General features: G+C 46.2%; 2 protein-coding genes across 2 annotated transcripts; one reads left to right on the top strand and one right to left on the bottom strand.

Annotated features, from left to right (window-relative positions):
- Window positions 1-12,825: 12,825 nt before the first annotated feature.
- LOC125542833 (protein usf-like) lies at window positions 12,826-16,123 on the top strand. Its single transcript, XM_048706040.1, has 5 exons — window positions 12,826-13,032; window positions 13,465-13,607; window positions 13,776-13,905; window positions 15,059-15,250; window positions 15,683-16,123. Exons 1-5 carry the CDS (start codon window positions 12,883-12,885, stop codon window positions 15,893-15,895), a joined length of 828 nt encoding a protein of 275 aa, XP_048561997.1. The 5' UTR covers window positions 12,826-12,882; the 3' UTR covers window positions 15,896-16,123.
- Window positions 16,124-16,681: 558 nt separating this feature from the next.
- Window positions 16,682-17,981, bottom strand: LOC125547943. Its single transcript, XM_048711673.1, has 2 exons — window positions 17,138-17,981; window positions 16,682-17,030 (listed from the first exon to the last, which is right to left on the bottom strand). The coding sequence occupies exons 1-2, from the start codon at window positions 17,843-17,845 to the stop codon at window positions 16,971-16,973; spliced, it is 768 nt and encodes a 255-aa protein (XP_048567630.1). The 5' UTR covers window positions 17,846-17,981; the 3' UTR covers window positions 16,682-16,970.
- Between the last annotated feature and the right edge of the window lie 2,042 nt (window positions 17,982-20,023).

The following is a 20,023-nucleotide window of genomic DNA, read 5'->3' on the forward strand; positions in this document are numbered from 1 at the left end:
CTTCTACTGCAAGCAAACTGGTCACTGGAAGCGGAACTGTCCCAAGTATTTGGCGGATAAGAAGGATGGCAAGGTGAACAAAGGTATATGTGATATACATGTTATTGATGTGTACCTTACTAATGCTCGCAGTAGCACCTGGGTATTTGATACTGGTTCTGTTGCTAATATTTGCAACTCGAAACAGGGGCTACGGATTAAGCGAAGATTGTCTAAGGACGAGGTGATGATGCGCGTGGGAAACGGTTCCAAAGTCGATGTGATCGCGGTCGGCACGCTACCTCTACATCTACCTTCGGGATTAATATTAGACCTAAATAATTGTTATTTGGTGCCAGCGTTAAGCATGAACATTATATCTGGATCTTGTTTGATGCGAGACGGTTATTCATTTAAATCAGAGAATAATGGTTGTTCTATTTATATGAGTAATATCTTTTATGGTCACGCACCCTTGAAGAGTGGTCTATTCTTATTGAATCTCGAGAGTAGTGATACACATATTCATAATGTTGAAGCCAAAAGATGCAGAGTTGATAATGATGGTGCAACTTATTTGTGGCACTGCCGTTTAGGTCATATCGGTGTAAAGCGCATGAAGAAACTCCATACTGATGGACTTTTGGAACCACTTGATTATGAATCGCTTGGTACTTGCGAACCGTGCCTCATGGGCAAGATGACTAAAACACCGTTCTCCGGTACTATGGAGAGAGCAACAAATTTGTTGGAAATCATACATACAGATGTATGTGGTCCGATGAATATTGAGGCTCGTGGCGGATATCGTTATTTTCTCACCTTCACAGATGATTTAAGCAGATATGGTTATATCTACTTAATGAAACATAAGTCTGAAACATTTGAAAAGTTTAAAGAATTTCAGAGTGAAGTGGAAAATCATCGTAACAAGAAAATAAAATTTCTACGATCTGATCGTGGAGGAAAATATTTGAGTTACGAGTTTGGTGTACATTTGAAAAATTGTGGAATAGTTTCGCAACTCACGCCACCCGGAACACCACAGCGTAATGGTGTGTCCGAACGTTGTAATCGTACTTTACTAGATATGGTGCGATCTATGATGTCTCTTACCTGATTTACCGCTATCATTTTGGGGATACGCTCTAGAGACGGCCGCATTCACATTAAACAAGGCACCATCAAAATCCGTTGAGACGACGCCTTATGAACTATGGTTTGGCAAGAAACCAAAGTGGTCGTTTCTGAAAGTTTGGGGCTGCGATGCTTATGTGAAAAAGCTTCAACCTGATAAGCTCGAACCCAAATCAGAGAAATGTGTCTTCATAGGATATCCAAAGGAAACTATTGGATACACCTTCTATCACAGATCCGAAGGCAAGACTTTTGTTGCTAAATTCGGAAACTTTCTTGAGAAGGAGTTTCTCTCGAAAGAAGTGAGTGGGAGGAAAGTAGAACTTGACGAGGTAACTGTACCTGCTCCCTTGTTGGAAAGTAGTACATCACAGAAAATTGTTTCTGCGACACCTACACCAATAAGTGAGGAAGTTAATGATAATGATCATGAAACTTCAGAACAAGATACTACTGAACCTCGTAGATCAACCAGAGTAAGATCCGCACCAGAGTGGTACGGTAATCCAGTTCTGGAAGTCATGCTACTAGATCATGATGAACCTACGAACTATGAAGAAGCGATGGTGAGCCCAGATTCCGCAAAGTGGCTTGAAGCCATGAAATCTGAGATGGGATCCATGTATGAGAACAAAGTATGGACTTTGGTTGACTTGCCCGATGATCGGCAAGCAATTGAGAATAAATGGATCTTCAAGAAGAAGACTGACGCTGATGGTAATGTTACTGTCTACAAAGCTCGACTTGTCGCGAAAGATTTTCGACAAGTTCAAGGGGTTGACTATGATGAGACTTTCTCACCCGTAGCGATGCTTAAGTCTTTCCGAATCATGTTAGCGATTGCCGCATTTTATGATTATGAAATTTGGCAGATGGATGTCAAAACTGCTTTCCTGAATGGATTTCTGGAAGAAGAGTTGTATATGATGCAACCGGAAGGTTTTGTCGATCCAAAGGGAGCTAACAAAGTGTGCAAGCTCCAGCGATCCATTTATGGACTGGTGCAAGCATCTCGGAGTTGGAATAAACGCTTTGACAGTGTGATCAAAGCATTTGGTTTTATACAGACTTTCGGAGAAGCCTGTATTTACAAGAAAGTGAGTGGGAGCTCTGTAGCATTTCTAATATTATATGTGGATGACATATTTGCTGATTGGAAATGATATAGAATTTCTGGATAGCATAAAGGGATACTTGAATAAAAGTTTTTCAATGAAAGACCTCGGTGAAGCTGCTTACATATTAGGCATTAAGATCTATAGAGATAGATCAAGACGCTTAATTGGACTTTCACAAAGCACATACCTTGACAAGATTTTGAAGAAATTCAAAATGGATCAAGCAAAGAAAGGATTCTTGCCTGTGTTACAAGGTGTGAAGTTGAGTAAGACTCAATGCCCGACCACTGCAGAAGATAGAGAGAATATGAAAGATGTTCCCTATGCATCAGCCATAGGCTCTATCATGTATGCAATGCTGTGTACCAGACCTGATGTGTGCCTTGCTATAAGTTTAGCAGGGAGGTACCAAAGTAATCCAGGAGTGGATCACTGGACAGCGGTCAAGAACATCCTAAAATACCTGAAAAGGACTAAGGATATGTTTCTCGTATATGGAGGTGACAAAGAGCTCACCGTAAAAGGTTACGTTGATGCAAGCTTTGACACTGATCCGGACGATTCTAAATCGCAAACCGGATACGTGTTTACATTAAACGGTGGAGCTGTCAGTTGGTGCAGTTCTAAACAAAGCGTCGTAGCGGGATCTACATGTGAAGCGGAGTACATAGCTGCTTCGGAAGCAGCGAACGAAGAAGTCTGGATGAAGGAGTTCATATCCGATCTAGGTGTCATACCTAGTGCATCGGGTCCAATGAAAATCTTTTGTGACAATACTGGTGCAATTGCCTTGGCAAAGGAATCCAGATTTCACAAAAGGACCAAACACATCAAGAGACGCTTCAATTTCATCCGGGATCTAGTCCAGGTGGGAGACATAGAGATTTGCAAGACACATACGGATCTGAATGTTGCAGACCCGTTGACTAAGCCTCTTCCACGAGCAAAACATGATCAGCACCAAGGCTCCATGGGTGTTAGAATCATTACAGTGTAATCTAGATTATTGACTCTAGTGCAAGTGGGAGACTGAAGGAAATATGCCCTAGAGGCAATAATAAAGTTATTATTTATTTCCTTATAATCATGATAAATGTTTATTATTCATGCTAGAATTGTATTAACCGGAAACATAATACATGTGTGAATACATAGACAAACAAAGTGTCACTAGTATGCCTCTACTTGACTAGCTCATTAATCAAAGATGGTTATGTTTCCTAACCATGAACAATGAGTTGTTATTTGATTAACGAGGTCACATCATTAGTTGAATGATCTGATTGACATGACCCATTCCATTAGCTTAGCACCCGATCGCTTAGTATGTTGCTATTGCTTTTCTTCATGACTTATACATGTTCCTATGACTATGAGATTATGCAACTCCCGTTTGCCGGAGGAACACTTTGGGTGCTACCAAACGTCACAACGTAACTGGGTGATTATAAAGGAGCATTACATGTGTCTCCAAAGGTAGATGTTGGGTTGGCGTATTTCGAGATTAGGATTTGTCACTCCGATTGTCGGAGAGGTATCTCTGGGCCCTCTCGGTAATACACATCACATAAGCCTTGCAAGCATTACAACTAATATGTTAGTTGTGAGATGATGTATTACGGAACGAGTAAAGAGACTTGCCGGTAACGAGATTGAACTAGGTATTGGATACCGACGATCGAATCTCGGGCAAGTAACATACCGATGACAAAGGGAACAACGTATGTTGTTATGCGGTCTGACCGATAAAGATCTTCGTAGAATATGTAGGAGCCAATATGGGCATCCAGGTCCCGCTATTGGTTATTGACCGGGGACGTGTCTCGGTCATGTCTACATTGTTCTCGAACCCGTAGGGTCCGCACGCTTAAGGTTACGATGACAGTTATATTATGAGTTTATGCATTTTGATGTACCGAAGGTTGTTCGGAGTCCCGGATGTGATCACGGACATGACGAGGAGTCTCGAAATGGTCGAGACGTAAAGATTGATATATTGGAAGCCTATGTTTGGATATCGGAAGTGTTCCGGGTGAAATCGGGATTTTACCGGAATACCGGGAGGGTTACCGGAACCCCCCCGGGAGCTATATGGGCCATAGTGGGCCTTAGTGGAAAAGAGAAGGGGCTGCCCTAGATGGGTTGCGCGCCTCCCCCTTCCCCTAGTCCTATTAGGACTAGGAGAGGTGGCCGGCCCCCTCCTCCTCTTTTCCCCCTCCGAGGAATCCTAGTTGGACTAGGATTGGGGGGGGGGAATCCTACTCCCAGAGGGAGTAGGACTCTCCTGCGCCCTCCTCCTTGGCCGGCCAGCCCTCCCCCTTGGCTCCTTTATATACGGAGGCAGGGGACACCTCTAGACACACAAGTTGATCCACGTGATCTATTCCTTAGCCGTGTGCGGTGCCCCCTGCCACCATATTCCTCGATAATACTGTAGCGGAGTTTAGGCGAAGCCCTGCTGCTGTAGTTCATCAAGATCGTCACCACGCCGTCGTGCTGACGGAACTCTTCCCCGACACTTTGCTGGATCGGAGTCCGGGGATCGTCATCGAGCTGAATGTGTGCTCGAACTCGGAGGTACCGTAGTTTCGGTGCTTGATCGGTTGGATCGTGAAGACGTACGACTACTTCCTCTACGTCGTGTCAACGCTTCCGCAGTCGGTCTGCGTTGGGTACGTAGACAACACTCTCCCATCTCGTTGCTATGCATCATATGATCTTGCGTGTGCGTAGGAATTTTTTTGAAATTACTACGTTCCCCAACATTTGTGCACCAGTGGTTAGCTTGATAAAACATCCATCAATTACTAAAACAGGAAGTAAACATAACATGTTAAATGCATTTATATGTGCAAGCTATTAAAACTAACAACATCCAAGTAGTGTACAAGCTAAAATAAACTAACCAATGAATGGTCTACACCCCTGTAGAAATCTCTCCCTTGCTCCATTGATGCAGTAAAACATGGCATGGAATCTGGGTCCTGGATGTGGGATTTTTTCAGTGGCTCTTGGAGTTACAGTGCTGACTACAACTCTACTCCCAGGGTTTGTATCCATGACTGTCTGAGCATAGTCTCTCAGCCTTGGGTATTGCTTCTTATGATCTCCCAACACAGCCTCAACAGCTAGGTTTTTTGCCCTATATGCCATAGCCTTGGGCACATCCACACCATACGTTTCCATGCAGGCATCAATAAGTGTATGTACGCTAGTAGTGACATCAGATATGAATAATGGCTCATATTACTTTGCAAGCCACTTGGCACTTACCCTGGTTGTTTCAGTAGAACTAGGGCAAGTGTGTTGTAATCTCATCTTCTTAATTGCAAATGTGTTTTCCCCTTCTATAGCAGCTGCCACAATGCAGAACTTGCATTGTGAATTCTTGCAATGCACAATGATCCTCTTATCTGAGTTCCTGTGATACTTGAAGTCTCTGCACTGAGTTATATGCAAGCTCAACAAAGCATCTCTGAATTGATGTTGATCTTTGAAACACATTTGCAGTTTTAGTTGTTGGTGTAGTTGCTCCAAATCCTCATTGTACCATACTCTAGGTGGCCTCTTCTTTGCCCTGCTCTTCCTTCTTTCAGGTAGCACAAATGCTAGTGGCTGAAACCCATCATCTTCACTGTCCTTCAGTAAACTATTATCTTCTTCATCTAATGATGGTTTCCAATCAGGTTGCACTTCTTCTAAAACACTGGAATGTGACCTTGTAGTTGGTCCCCTCCTTACTTGCAGCTTCTGCTTCTTCTTTAGTGGCACGGATATTTTTTCTTCCTCTTCTGGAACAACAGGGTCATCATCCTCCAAATCAAATAATTCATCTACCTCTGTGTCACCCTCATAATGCACTTGTTCTTCCTCCTCTGTTTCTTCTTCTGATTCTTCATCCTATGTTTCTTCCTCATGTTGTTCTTGTACTTCTTCCTCTCTCCGTCTGTTTCCCTCTTCCATCTCCATGTCTTCAGCATCATTCATTTCCTCATTATAGTTAGGCCTTAAATCCCCAATATAATAAGGCTTAGTGTCATTGTCATATTGCCCTTCAGATGAAGATGCATAACTGCCATCATAGCCATCTTGTTCTTCCACAACTTCTTTTAACTTTGGATTTAAAACACTCCTGCTCTCTTGTGTTAAAACAGCAGGGCCTACAACTGCAATAGAGCAGCTACTCTGACCTTCATAAGCTACACATTGCTGATCAACAGCATACACAGGAGGATCAGCCAGATCATAAACCATAGGCTCAGAATAAACAATTGCAGCTAATTTTTGCTTCTCTACAAAACCCTTTTGTGGTACACTGACAGCTGGTGGACAAGCCCTAAATAGCAAGTTAAGAACCAAACTCTCCTCATTCTGCCTCTTGATCAACTGTAGTTTAACATTACTATCAACCAATTCCAAACCCTGCTATCCTGGGGTCTCCATGTAAAACAATAGTGAATTATCAATACTATATCACCCGCAAAAAAAATTATCAATACTATAGCCTTGTGTTTTCATCAATGCAATCATATTCAGATATGTCACATCTGAACAGATTAACTTCCTCTCTAACAGATCATTATTGTCAAAATGATCCTAACATTTCGTATGTCTTCATATAAACTACAATTCACATGCAATTTGCCGAATCAGTACACTATAACCCTAATTAGCAAATAAATGAGAACAAGAAAAAGACAAAGATAGAAACAGAAACTTACAGGACGCCGCTGAGCCCGTGGGTCAGCTCGTGGCTACTGCTAGGGTTCACCACCCATTGGTGTGACAGTCGTACCCGCTGATCCATGGACAGTGCGGGCTCCATGAACTCGTCGTCGTCGCTGGAATACTCAGAGCTCGAGTAGCCGTCGCCGCCCTCGATTGGAAATCTCCCCTCGATTCCTCCTGCTGCGCCGCTGCCGAAGAGGGGAATGTTTGCGCCGCCTCCAACACCGCCCGGGGTCGCCGCCGCCATCGCCGTACAGCCGCGCGACGGAGCTAGGGTTCGTCGACGAACAGAGGAAGAGAAGAAAGGAGAGGGAGAGACAGAGCACGGGCTGGTCCGGTTCGAGCCAGACCGCACGTATCGAGCGAGCGGTCGGGGGCCGTTTCGCCAGCGTGGCAGCTGACGCGCGGGCCCGGGCGGTCAGTTCCAGCATCAATACGTAGAAATACGAAGTTTAGAGTGATTTGCAACGGTTCGCCCCAAACGTGGTACTGACACGTAAAAATTTTCAAAAGTGGTACCAATTCATCACCACCGCCTCAAATATGGTACTATCGTGTAATTAGCTCATCTCTAGGCGACACAGAGCATGCCAGCGGGAAGGAACTTTTCTGGGCGGAGGTTGGCATCAACGCGCTGCTCATGGATGGATCGGGGTGCCCTCCGGTTCATGATAGATGGGGGAGTTGGGGGAGAGAAACCGGGGCGCGGAGATAATGGGGAGGATGACCGGGGCACTGCTGGAAACGTGTTTTTTTGCATTTCCCCCATAGAATAACGATGTGGGACATAATTGGGTCACCTACAGGACTTGCCCTCATGGAGGGCGCCACATGCAAAGTCGTAGGAGGGGTAAATGCAGATAGTAGGAAATATAGTTCATAAAGAATTTCATGCGACTAATTTGATGTTCTAGTCGTAAATATATTTTCTATAGACTTGGTCGAACTTAATATATTTTCAATAGACCTGGTCAAACTTAAACAAGTTTAACTTAGTACAAACCCGGAATTTCAATCAGTAGCTAATATTTTTCACTGCCAACTGGTAGCTAGCTCATGGTTAAACTAGTAGCCGGCCTCAGCCCTGGCTTTCTTGTACTTAGTGTTAGTTGCAGCGATTGGAACTTGCAGAGTAGCTAATTAACCAGGACACAACACCTCTAATCCCGTGGAAGATGGTAATTCCAATTAGTGGAACTTACAGAGTATTTACATCAGAATTAGGGCTTCCATTTGGGTTTGGGGCAAGCAAATGCCATGCATTGTAAGTTCTATTGCCTGATAAAAAAACAGCGGAATATGCCTTTCTGTTCTTCAATCACAGCGATTAACTAATAGTGTTGCTGCACGCATAGGCAAGAGGGCAAGCTTCGGATAACCTTCGCTGACGAAGTTGTAAAAGCAACTGAGTTCATCTACGAGCAAAAAAGCTATTGCTGTCACGTACTTCAACCCTTCAAGCCGATCAACCTACACCCAGCGACGATTTGGCAGTTTTAGGATAGGGGTTCTTCTAGATATGCCCTAAGAGTATTAAGAATGTGCAGCACTCTCTCGACCGACTCACCCAGTGCATACAAAGATTTACCCGTGGCAGAGCGCTCCGCCCGCAGCTTAGTAACCTTCTTCTCGCTGGAAGACACCCTTTCCTTGCACAGTTTCAACTTGCGCTTTGTCCTTCGAACACGGAGCTTGGCATCTTTGAGTTGAGCCCGAACATCCTTCAGCTCCTTTTGGGCCGCCATGCAGGATTCGCTCAACGACTCCACTTTCTTGATCAAAGAAGGAACCAGGTCGTCTTCCGCCGCCAATTTGTCCACCTAAAACAAAGGGAGCCCGAAATAAGAGAATGTGTATGTGTATGGCCTTTCGTGTTTCTAGCTTCCATGATTTTGGGGAGAGGATATGCCCAGACCAAAAGAATAGGGATGTCCACAAGCAAAGCCAAATGGTCATCAAAACTTAGTAGGACATAGTTAGTTTCTTTTACAATAACTGTTCTTTTACAATAACTGTTATTCACAAACATGAATCCCTAGCAGCACTATCGGAAAAAAAATGTTTTGCATCTAAATTTAGTGCTGGCTTTTACAAGTAATTTCAGCACTAACTAAAATGCAGATACCCGTGGTACGAAATATACTTAAATTACTAACAGAAACATAACATAACCAAAAGTCAAATGGACCCAATTGCATTCGGACATCCTTGAGAAAGTCGAAGGATTCCTCTAGGTCCAAACTAATACACCCTCCGTTCAAAAATATAAGATGTTGGATGTTTTAATATGGACTGCATACGGACCAAAATGAGTGAACAAACACATTCAAATGTGTCTGTATACATCTGATTCAGAAAAATTAAGATCTTATTTTTGTGAACGGAGGGAGTAGTTTTCAATTGCATAAATATCTTGCCTAAATTGACATTATTCTCGGGGAGCTATTTTGGATCTTATTATGAATTGGAGTAATGCATTCAGAATCTGAGAGACAAAAAGATTGACATACTCTAATATCAACACAGCAGCCATGTTGTTGTTTCAATGGCAGAAAAGAAGTTGCCTCTCAACGTCATATTTGACACGCTGGTAATGAACCATAAGCTTAGCAGTCAAGAAAATACAATATTCAGAACCAATGATCATAAATTATTTTTTGCCACATCTCCCCTATATTCAGGAGATCCATTCAATTATTCTAGTTGTTTTTACTCAATGTTTACTTCACACAAAGCTGACGCTATAAAATTCGGTGGAAGATCCAACATTTTTGAATAACATGAGAATCAACATTCTAAGCCAGGCTTCTCATTTTGTACCCCGATAAATAAGGAACCATCCCAATTTCCACAAATCGTTAACCAAACACATGAATCAGTAGAAACTAAACGTTGGCTTTGTATTACAAGTCATTAACCAAACACAAAGGAATTTTGGCGGCTGCTCGGGGAGGTGGCGGCGTCTGGTCAACTTGATCCTGGAGGAGTGGGGAGGAGAGGGCGGCGAGCTCGAGCAGGAAGAAGAAGGGCGGCATCTGCCATCTGGTGGATGGCGGCGGCGGCTGCTCCTCCACCGAGCGGGACTGCGGGATGGGAGGAAAAGGAGAACGAGCCCGAACGGCAAAACCCAATCAATACGTGAGGCTGGGACCTCGCAGCATGCGGCGCTCAGGAGTATTTAACAAAAAACTATCACATTTCGCGAAACCGTGTCTACAAACTACCTTTTTACAAATTTGTGTCGAAAATTATCATTTTTTGTCTAATCTTTGACTAAAAACTATCATGTCGGGAAAGTGCCCAATTTGCCTCTTCTAAACGCCTTTCTGACAGGATGGGCCCATATGTCGGCATTAATCTTCTTCCTCCTCTCTCCGGCATTTCCTCAAACACTTCGTGTGCACTCCGCCGCTCTGCCCCGCCACCTGCACCGCCCTCCCTCCTAGCCGAGCCGCCTGCTCGCCTTGGCCATGGTGGCCGCCGTCGTGCCAAGGCCTCGCCACCCCCGCTCGGGTGCTCTGGCGACACGGTGGCCATCAAGAGGATCTCAAGCAACGGGTCGCAGGGGATGCGCGAGTTCGTCGTCAAGGTGGCGAGCCTCGGGCGCATGCGGCACCGGAACCTAGTCAAGCCGCGCGGGTGGTGCAAGTGCGGGCAAGACCTGCTTCTGGTCTACGACTTCATGCCCAACGGCAGCCTCGACGCGCACCTGTTCGGCAGTGCCCGTGCCGGTGCGGGCACTGGCGTCGGCGTGTCCCCGTCGCCGGCGTTGCTCACGTGGGAGCAGCGTGTGAGGATCCTCAAGGGCGTCGCGTCCGGGCTGGTGTACCTGCACGAGGGGTGGGAGCAGGTGGTGGTGCACCGTGACGTCAAGGCCAGCAACGTGCTGCTGGGCGCGGACATGAGCGCGCGGCTCGGCGACTTCAGCCTCGCGCGCCTCTGCGAGCATGGCGCGGAAACCTGCCACGACCCGCGTCGTCGGGGCGTTGGGCTACATGGCGCTGGAGCTCACCTGTGACTGGCAAGGCCACCACGGCCAGCGACGCGTTCGGTTTCGGCGGCCTGCTTCTCGAGGTGGCGAGCGGGCGCCGGCCCATCGACCCCATCACCGGCGTGAACCTAGTGCCCTGGGTCCGAGACCACGGCATCAGGCGGCAGGGCCGAGCGGCGGGTGGTGAGGCCTTGGCATGACGACGGCCGCCATGGCCAAGGCGAGCAGACGGCTCGGCTAGGAGGGAGGGCGGAGCAGAGCGGCGGAGTGCACATGAAGTGCTTGACGAAATGCCAGAGAGAGAGGAGGAAGAAGATTAGTGCTGACAGGTGGGCCCATCCTGTTAGAAAGGTGTTTAGAAGAGGCGAATCGGGCACTTTCCTGACATGGTAGGTTTTAGTCAAAAATTAGACAAAAAATGATAGTTTTCGGCACAAATTTGTAAAGTGATAGTTTGTAGATACGGTTCCACAAAATGTGGTAGTTTTTTGTTAAATACTCGGCGCTCAGCGAGCAAACGTGCCCAGCTCGAGCTTTGAGCTGGGCCATGTGCGGAGCGGGGCGCCCCTGTTTTTTGTTTGTTTTGTTTTTGATTCTTAACTTTAAAAGAAAATTGTCCCAAAAAAAACTTAAGAACAAATGTTAACGATTCCCGATCCGATTGAGACGTTCGGGATTTCAAAATAATGTTCCGAAATTTCAAAAAATATAATGAATTTGAAACATGTTCCTGGGTTTCAAAAATGTTTATGAATTTGAAAAAAAAATGTTCATGGAGCTCGCTTTTGCAACAAATCTCGCTCTTGCAGTTGATCTTCAAGTGCGTAGCTGTTTTATTGCGTCTGACTGTTGAAGTAGTCAGTGCCATGAACAATGGTAGCCGCTCCCACTATTGCACTATTCTCTCAGAGATCAATCAACGAAAGATGGACTTCACTGAGGTTCGTTTCAACCACGAAGGACAGGCCTCGAATTCGCATGCTCGGAGCTATTTTTATTTAAAGTTAGGATGCCAGTTATGGGTCCTGAACTCTCCAGACATTTCTATTGTGTCCAAGTTTATTGCTCAATAAAACAAGCTAGATTACAACTGAAACAAGCTAGATTACAACTGAAACATGCTCGGAGGTTGTCAATGCCATGAAACAATGTTAGCCGCTCCCACCATTGCACCATTCCCTCAGAGATCAATCAACGAAAGATGGACTTCACTGAAGTTCGTTTCAACCAAGAAGGACAAGCCTCGAATTCGCATGCTCGAAAAAAAATCGAATGCTCGGAGCTGTTTCTATTGTGTCCAAGTTTATTGGTCAATAAAACGAGCTAGATTACAAGTTTACAACTAAAAAAATAGTGCGGGCTGGTCACCCAAAGAACGACCTAAAATTCAATTCTTGTGCTTTTGCTTGTGTGTGAACTCTTAATACTTAGGCCTCTTTTGGTTCACAGGATAGGATTATCATAAAAATAGGAATTTTGTAGAAAATGAGATGACATGTATCTCAAATCCTATGAGTAGGAATAGGAAACAAGATGTCATTTGATTGACACCAAAAGAATTTTTTCATTGAGTCTAGACTCTTTTTTATTTTCCTATAAAATGCGGAGGATAGAAACCAATCCTATATAGGAATAGGAATCCATTCCTATGAACCAAAGAGCTCTAAAGAAAAAAAAATCCAATAAAAATTCTATCCTCTACAATTTCTATGAAATTCCTACCAAAGGAGGCCTTAACATGTTTTTTTAGGGGCAACAACTCTTAATATTTACCTTTTTTTTTAGCTCTGCTCGCCTCACTGGGCCTGGGAAATAAGCGTATCGGCCTCATCATCTGGTCGGACCAAGCCCACTATGTCGTCATCCAGTACCGCAGTGGTGGCGACGGACCAGCAGACTCTAGAAAACGCAGGGTAAAGCGGAGCGCCGATGGCCACAGCGCGACTACTGCTCCGAAGCGCCTCCCTGCTCCCCCTCCGCCGCTCGCCCCTGCACTCGTCCCGCTTCCAGCCCCGAGCCGCCATGGCCTCCGATGCCGCCAGCCAGTTCCAGAAGATCCAGATCCAGCGCGAGGACACGGTGAGACCCCCACCTCCCTTCTCTCTGTTGTTGCGCGAGGGCGCGCATCGAGGGTTCGAGGATGCCTTATCCCTTCTAGGCGAGTAGCGGTTTTCATCTTATTTGCACCTTCTCGGTGGATTGTAATTTATTAGGCCACTCAGAGTCTCATAGATGTCGGGAAATGTAATGTAAGTACCATACGGAACATCTTGTCTTGGAGTAGATACCCAGATTTATGCCACTAATTGACTCTCTGCGTAACCAGACAGATTTTCTGGATGCAGTGCGCTCCAATTTCACCTCTCACAAAGTTGCCACTTAATGGCATGCCAAACACACGGGCTAGCCAATTTTTCTGTAGAAAATCAAGCATGCCCATAATGTCGGTGCTTTTGCTCTGTATCTTGGTACATCTTACTGATAAACTGATGTGATGTTGTGTTTCTTCAGACGTTTGATGCCTATGTTGTTGGCAAAGAAAACGCTCCTGGAGTTGTAGTGTTGCAAGAGTGGTGGGGTGTTGACTATGAGGTCAAGAATCATGCCATCCATATTTCCCAGATCGGCGATGGATACAGAGCACTTATTCCAGAGTATGATGATATAATGCGCTCCTTGCTTTGCACCATTTCTTTTGTTCAAGATAAAGTATTATGAAACGGATGCTTCATAGAGTGTCACTACTCACTACTTCCTCAGAATATTATTGCTCAGTCAACTGCTTTTTGTGTTTACATATTTATTTATTTATTTATTTTCAGTTTGTACCGTGGGAAGGTTGCTTTGGAGGTAGCTGAAGCACAACATCTGATGGAAGGACTAGACTGGCAGGGTGCAATCAAGGATATTCAGGCTTCAGTTAAATGGCTGAAGGAAAATGGATCACCCAAGGTAATCTTTTTTATCTAACTTTGTTTAAATTTCAAGATTTTCTCTGTATGATGTTCTTACTCAAATTGTGCTATTGTGGGTAACATGATAATCATTATGATTAGTAGGTAGAAAGTGTGATGTCTTCTGCCTATTTGCCATCTGATCCGAATATGTTGATTGAGCCTCTTGCAGTAGTAAACTCCAGTGTGTTAAATCAATTGATCAGTAACACAAGATCAGTGAAAATGCAAGTGCTGCTGTCTTTATCCTTTCGGTATATTTGTTGTGCTACCTCCATGCAGCAATATCTGACATGTGACATGTGAGTATACATTTTGTTTGTTGGTTGCACAAGTCTTGTTGCATGATTTTGGTAGTTAACTAAATTTGTTAGACATGCCTATTAGCTATCTAAGATGTAATTTTCTGTTAAAAAATCAGATTGTGTCAGATGTGAGTGTATGAGTGGCAATTTTCATCGAAGAAGCATCATAAAATCAATTATCGGTGAGAAGAACCTTGGGGCACTACTTTCACACTTGAGAAATTATATAAATTTTTATTAGCGTGTACTTTGATCTGATCAGTTCTAACATGACAATCGGATGGAGGCAGTCGTAAGCTTTGAATTTTCGGGAAGCATCAAAGAATCAATTAGTCGGTTAGAACTTAGAACCTTGGGGCATTTCTGTCACACTTGACATCTTGTTATAAATTTTTATTTGCGTATACAATTATACATTCATCTGATCAGTTCTAACATGACAAATCAAATGGAGGTAATAGTAAGATTTTATTTTTTAAACCTAGTTGTAATTGCCGTGTTGACTAAAATGGCAAAATCGTGGTATTACACATTAGTCAAATGTTTCATAGGCTGAATGTCTCTTTGGTGTGGATTATAGATTTCTTTGACCATTTAATTTGTGCTAATGTGTACCTTATGAAGAGTTGGACTGTCTAGTTTATAAATTTATTCCATGTGTGCCAATAAACTCTGACCAAGTAACTAGTACGAATGTAGGACAATAGATATGCTTGTGTACCATATATATTCTGTCGTTAATTTGTTATGGACAAATAGCAACATATATATGTCATTTTTATGTTCTGTTGAAAACAGTACACATTGTAATGATTTGCCTACCTTTTTCTTCTTCTATTGTGTTAGGTTGGTGTTACTGGTTATTGCATGGGAGGTGCTTTGGCAATTGCAAGTGGAGTTTTGGTCCCAGAGGTTGATGCTGTTGTTGCTTTCTACGGGACGCCATCTTCGGAGCTTGCTGATGCTTCCAAGGCCCAGGCTCCAATCCAGGCTCATTTTGGGGAGCTTGACAGTTTTGTTGGGTTTGCAGATGTTACCGTAAGGCCTTTCTTTACCTTTCCGTTTCTGTTCATTGCTACTTTCCATAGGTTCATGTTGCTTTTTCGGTCTCGTTGTTGTGAAACAGTATCCAGGTCTATTTGTTTTCTGTACGAAATCATAAACTGGAAAACAGGCTCTTAATTCCTTCCATGTGGCAAATGGCGAATCAGTTTACTTTTTGGTAGTTATTTTATCCATTGTGTTTCATACACATCGGTGTAACTATAATTCGAAAGATGCATAAATTAACCTACCTATGGTCCTGCTGTCTCACTATCTATTGATATGTGAAATGTGACAGACCGGCTAATGGGTTTGTAGCAGCTGATTTAACCTTTATGTGCATATAGTACTTATTATCATTGGATAATTATAGTACTTAATTTTGAAGTAGAAATACATGACATTGCTATGTGTGTGATGTTTCAGGCGGCCAAGTCTTTGGAGGAGAAGCTCAAGGCTTCTGGAGTGGCACATGAAGTCCACATATACCCTGGATGCTCCCATGCCTTCATGAACGCATCGCCTGAGGCCGTCAAGAGGAGGAAGAGCATGGGTTTGACTGATGAGAATCAGGGAGCCATTGACCTGGCATGGTCCCGCTTCTCCACTTGGATGGGTCGTTTCCTGGGATCTGCATGAGCCATTACCATATCTTCCATATGGTCTCTGAATGATGTATGGGCGTGTGTCGGCTCGGAAGAATAAAATGTTTGGGCGCAATATGTAGCCAGTGCCCAATCTAGACACGCAGTGTGTTTGTGTTAGTAGTACTATATTCCAACTCGTCATTGTTTTGCCAGAATATCTTGAGGTACTTGATTGGAGTGGAAATGAAGCACTTACACTTGCGACTTTGCGAGCATGTCATATGAGTTTGTTTTGTGTTTTAATAAGCTTCAGCCGGGTGTTTTCTGGCCGATGGGTGATTGCATGGATTTTTAATTTTGAGGCAGGGGTAAGTGCATGGGTGCCGTTCACGCTTCAGCAAGTTGCTGATTTCGTTGATGGACCTTAATGTTACTATCGCTAACTTTGTTCAATTTATTTCGCTCTGTAAATTTCCATAGGACAAATTTTTTTGTCAGTTCAGCAAGAAAGGCTAATCCACGCGGGTGTCGGCAAAAGCATTTGCACGTCTTATGGTAAATATCACCACACTAGTAATTTCGCGGTCGCCTATTGTGGCCTTGTTGTGTTGACAAGGTGAGCTATGCTAGGATGGGCATCGCCGAAATTACCCTGGCGTATGACATGTTTGTATGGTGAACCAAGCTGCAAGAATAAGCAACGCTTACACGACCTTCACATTCCCACCCACCTTCCATGGATGATTTTAGGCCTCCCAGTGGGCGCACAAGAGGAAATGAACCATGCTTGCTACACAGGTCGACACATACGAGATACGCATGAAAAAACATTTTGAGAACCAACAGAAGATGATACCCCTACCTGCGATGCAAACGCATACATCAAGCATCAACATATAAGTACTAGTACAACCTGGAGCAACTGATAACTTAAGCTGGACTACGAGCATCTAACTACTACCATAGTACCATCGGACACTTGACATTACCAAAAGATGCCACCGTTAGATAGTTCTGATGGCCGCACAAAAGATCAGCCTAATTTAGCTAGACACATCGAGCTACTTTCCCATGTCGATGAGCATGTCAGGCGCAGGACCGTGCGTTTCAAGCGCTGCTGGGGGGCTTCAGGAAACGTCGGTGAGCACGGTCTTGGACTGCAGCGACGCCTTGAGGATCTCCAGACCCTGCAAAATTTAGAGGAAATGCAACGTGACGATTGATTGATTGATGCACATGGTTAACGAAGACATATCGAATGGAGTATGATACTGCTGATGAGATTCATAATCACCTGGTCATAGCCGAGCTGCACGGTCTTCTCCTGGAGCGCGCTGAGGTCCCTGACGGCGAAGGTGTTGAGCAGGGTGATGCTGGAGATGGAGGACATGGGCGTCACCGTGAGGTCGTCCATCACCGTGTACGTCACGATGCCCTGCACGAACCCCTTCCCGCTGACGCCGCCCGCCGCCTGCGCCACCTCGCCTCCGGACGCGGCCGACGGCACGACCGTGAAGGCCGTGGTCATCTGGTTCTTACACGATGGACAGTACGTGCCGTAACTCTCCGTCATGTAAGTCCGGCAGCTGTTGCATCTAACCTGCTGGCTGCTGCTGCCGAAATATCCGTCGCTGTAGCAGTTGCACTGCCTGCTGCATCTGTAGAACGCCTTCGCCTGTGGGCACGGCGGCGGCGGCATGCCCAGGAGGGAGCTTTTGCTGCTGGCCGACGGCGAGAGGACGGCGGGGTGGAGCAGCGCGTCCTTGGCGGCGCCGGGCTGGACGTAGCTGCCGTCGAGCTTCTCCACGCTGCCGTAGAGGCTGCCGACGCAGCCGACCATGGCCTCCTTCCCGAGCAGCTTGACGGCGGTGCCGACGGGCAGCGCGAGGAGGGAGAAGAGGAAGTCCACCACGTCCTTGCTCGCCTCCGCGAACAGCACGCGCCGGGCCTTGGTGTCCACCAGGAGCTTCATGCTCAGCGCGGTGGTCGTGGCGGTCGCCATCCTGGAGTTGTGCGGGCGGCGGCGGTGCCTCGCTCTTCCCTCACTTGTGTGGTGGCGAGGACCGAGGAGAAATGAATAGGCTTGAGTGCTTGACACCGAGCGTGTGCTGTGGAGTAGTATTTGAAAGGGGAAGAATAGAAGAGCCGGCCTGCAGATTGGATTGAGGTGACGAGACGGGAGAGGGAGAGAGAGAACGTGCATGGGCATGGCGTCATTGGCGTGCGCGGAGAGCCAAACGATTTGTGTTGGCAGATGCGTCGTGTTCATTTCACCCCATCTTTGGCCCAAAGTTAGTCTGGATTTGAGGCAAAAGCAGACAGAATGTGTCCGGGCGTGCCCCACATGTCACCCTCTCTCTTTTTTCTTTCCCTGTCCCACTGTGTCCACCCATCCATCAACACATGCAGCCACGGGCCTGTCTACCGGAGCGGCGCGGCGTCGGCCGGAGAGGGGCGCTGGCGCGGCGGTCGGAGGGGGATGCGGCGCGGCGCAGGCGGCGGTCGGAGCGGGGTGCGGGCGCGAAGCAGGCGGCGAGCGAGCGGCCTGTCGAGCAGCGGGCGCAACAGCGGCTGGCGGCGGACGAGCGAGCGTGACGTCCTGGCCAGCTACGGTCGCGCACGCGTGCGCGTTGGCGGAGCAGGGCGCCCCGGAGCAGACCGCGGCGGGCAGGTGCAGGCGGGGGCGGGCTGGCGCGACGGGCGCGCGGGGCGAGCGGCGACGGCTGCCGCCGGCGCATGGGCGAGCGCACGCGGGAGCGCGGCGGCAGGCGGCAAGAGGGGACGCGCGGGCGCGGCGGGGCGGGCTGGCGCGACGGGCGTGCGGGGCGAGCGCCGACGGCTGTCGCCGGCACGTGGGCGAGCGCGCGGGAGCCCATCGGCAGGCGGCAAGCGGGGACGCGCGGGCGCGGCGGGGCGCGCGCGGCTGCCGGCGGAGGCGCGCGGGCAACTGCTACTGCTGCAGCGGCGGGCACGACGGGGCGCGGCTGTGGGCGGCGAGGTGCGGCGATGAGCGGTGCGGGCCGATGCTGCGGCGAGCGACGACGGCGACGGCGGTAACGGCGGGCTGGCGTGGCGGGCTTATGCAGGGCGCGGGCGCACGGGCACGGCGAGCGCGTGGTGGCAAGCAGGCGAGGCTGGCGAGCGGCGGAAGTGTAGCAGATATTTTGAGTTCGATCAGCCGCGGTAGGCGTCTCCATCAACGAGCGGACGCAGATGTCCGTTTTGCTATTTATTGCCATCCAAAACGAACGAAATCCAAATAAAATGGATGTTCGTTTAGAGTCGCGTGTTTAGAGTCGTGTATAATTTTTTTGAAAAGTCGAATTTTAAAAACTTTGACCAAGTTTTTAGATATAACTATTTATCTACAATATCAAGCATATAAAGTATGGAAGTTCTAATGATATAATTTTCGCATTCTAGATGTAAATGTTTTTTACCATAAATTTGGTCAAAATTTATGATGCTTGGCTTTTTAAAAATCTACATGCACTACATTATGAAACGAGAGAGTATTATCCATTTTTGTAAATGGTGATATTTTTTTTGAGAAATACCCCAATATTAATTAATTAAATTATTTTTACAATAGTTCATTACAGCACACGGCACACAAGACGACAAACTATTAAGCAAAATATAATATGTTTTATTATGAAAACTAACGTTGCAATGTCATGAGGCTTCACATTGGCTTGCTCGACACCCTGCAGCAGTTTTGAGACGTGAGCGCTTCACTTTAGGACTTGTCAAGATTTTCATTTACAAGGAAAGACCACGAACGCATGGTCAGTCTTTAGGATAGTAGATGAACGAAGGGTCATACTGATATAGAAACTGGTGAGGCATGCCATAAGCTCCGCTTCATCGACGCTGGTACAACACCCAGTATAATTCCATGACAATAAAATGACATTCCCTGCAGAGTTCCTAACCGCAATTTCACACATGCAACCTTTAAACTCTTCACATAACTAGCATCAACATTAATTTAAGTAGAATCATCTGGAGGGGGCGCCACCCCACATTTGCAATAGAGGCCTTGGGCATCACTCACAACTCTTCAACTACTTTTTTTCTTTTCATAGAAACCACCTCATTCGTGACACGTCATGAGGAGAATCATGTCCACAAGTTAACCACAAAGTGAACGGATCCAGAGATGAATTCCTTCCCATTC

Source organism: Triticum urartu, chromosome 3, assembly GCF_003073215.2.
Source record: "Triticum urartu cultivar G1812 chromosome 3, Tu2.1, whole genome shotgun sequence".
Lineage (NCBI taxonomy): Eukaryota > Viridiplantae > Streptophyta > Magnoliopsida > Poales > Poaceae > Triticum > Triticum urartu.

Excerpts from the sequence above, each read along its gene's own strand:
- LOC125542833 (XM_048706040.1), top strand. The coding sequence starts at position 12,883 with ATGGCCACAGCGCGACTACTGCTCCGAAGCGCCTCCCTGCTCCCCCTC. Across the intron at positions 13,608-13,775 it reads TACAGAGCACTTATTCCAGA|TTTGTACCGTGGGAAGGTTG; the intron begins GTATGATGATAT and ends ATTTATTTTCAG. Across the intron at positions 15,251-15,682 it reads TTGGGTTTGCAGATGTTACC|GCGGCCAAGTCTTTGGAGGA; the intron begins GTAAGGCCTTTC and ends GTGATGTTTCAG.
- LOC125547943 (XM_048711673.1), bottom strand. The coding sequence starts at position 17,845 with ATGGCGACCGCCACGACCACCGCGCTGAGCATGAAGCTCCTGGTGGAC. Across the intron at positions 17,031-17,137 it reads TGCAGCTCGGCTATGACCAG|GGTCTGGAGATCCTCAAGGC; the intron begins GTGATTATGAAT and ends TAAATTTTGCAG.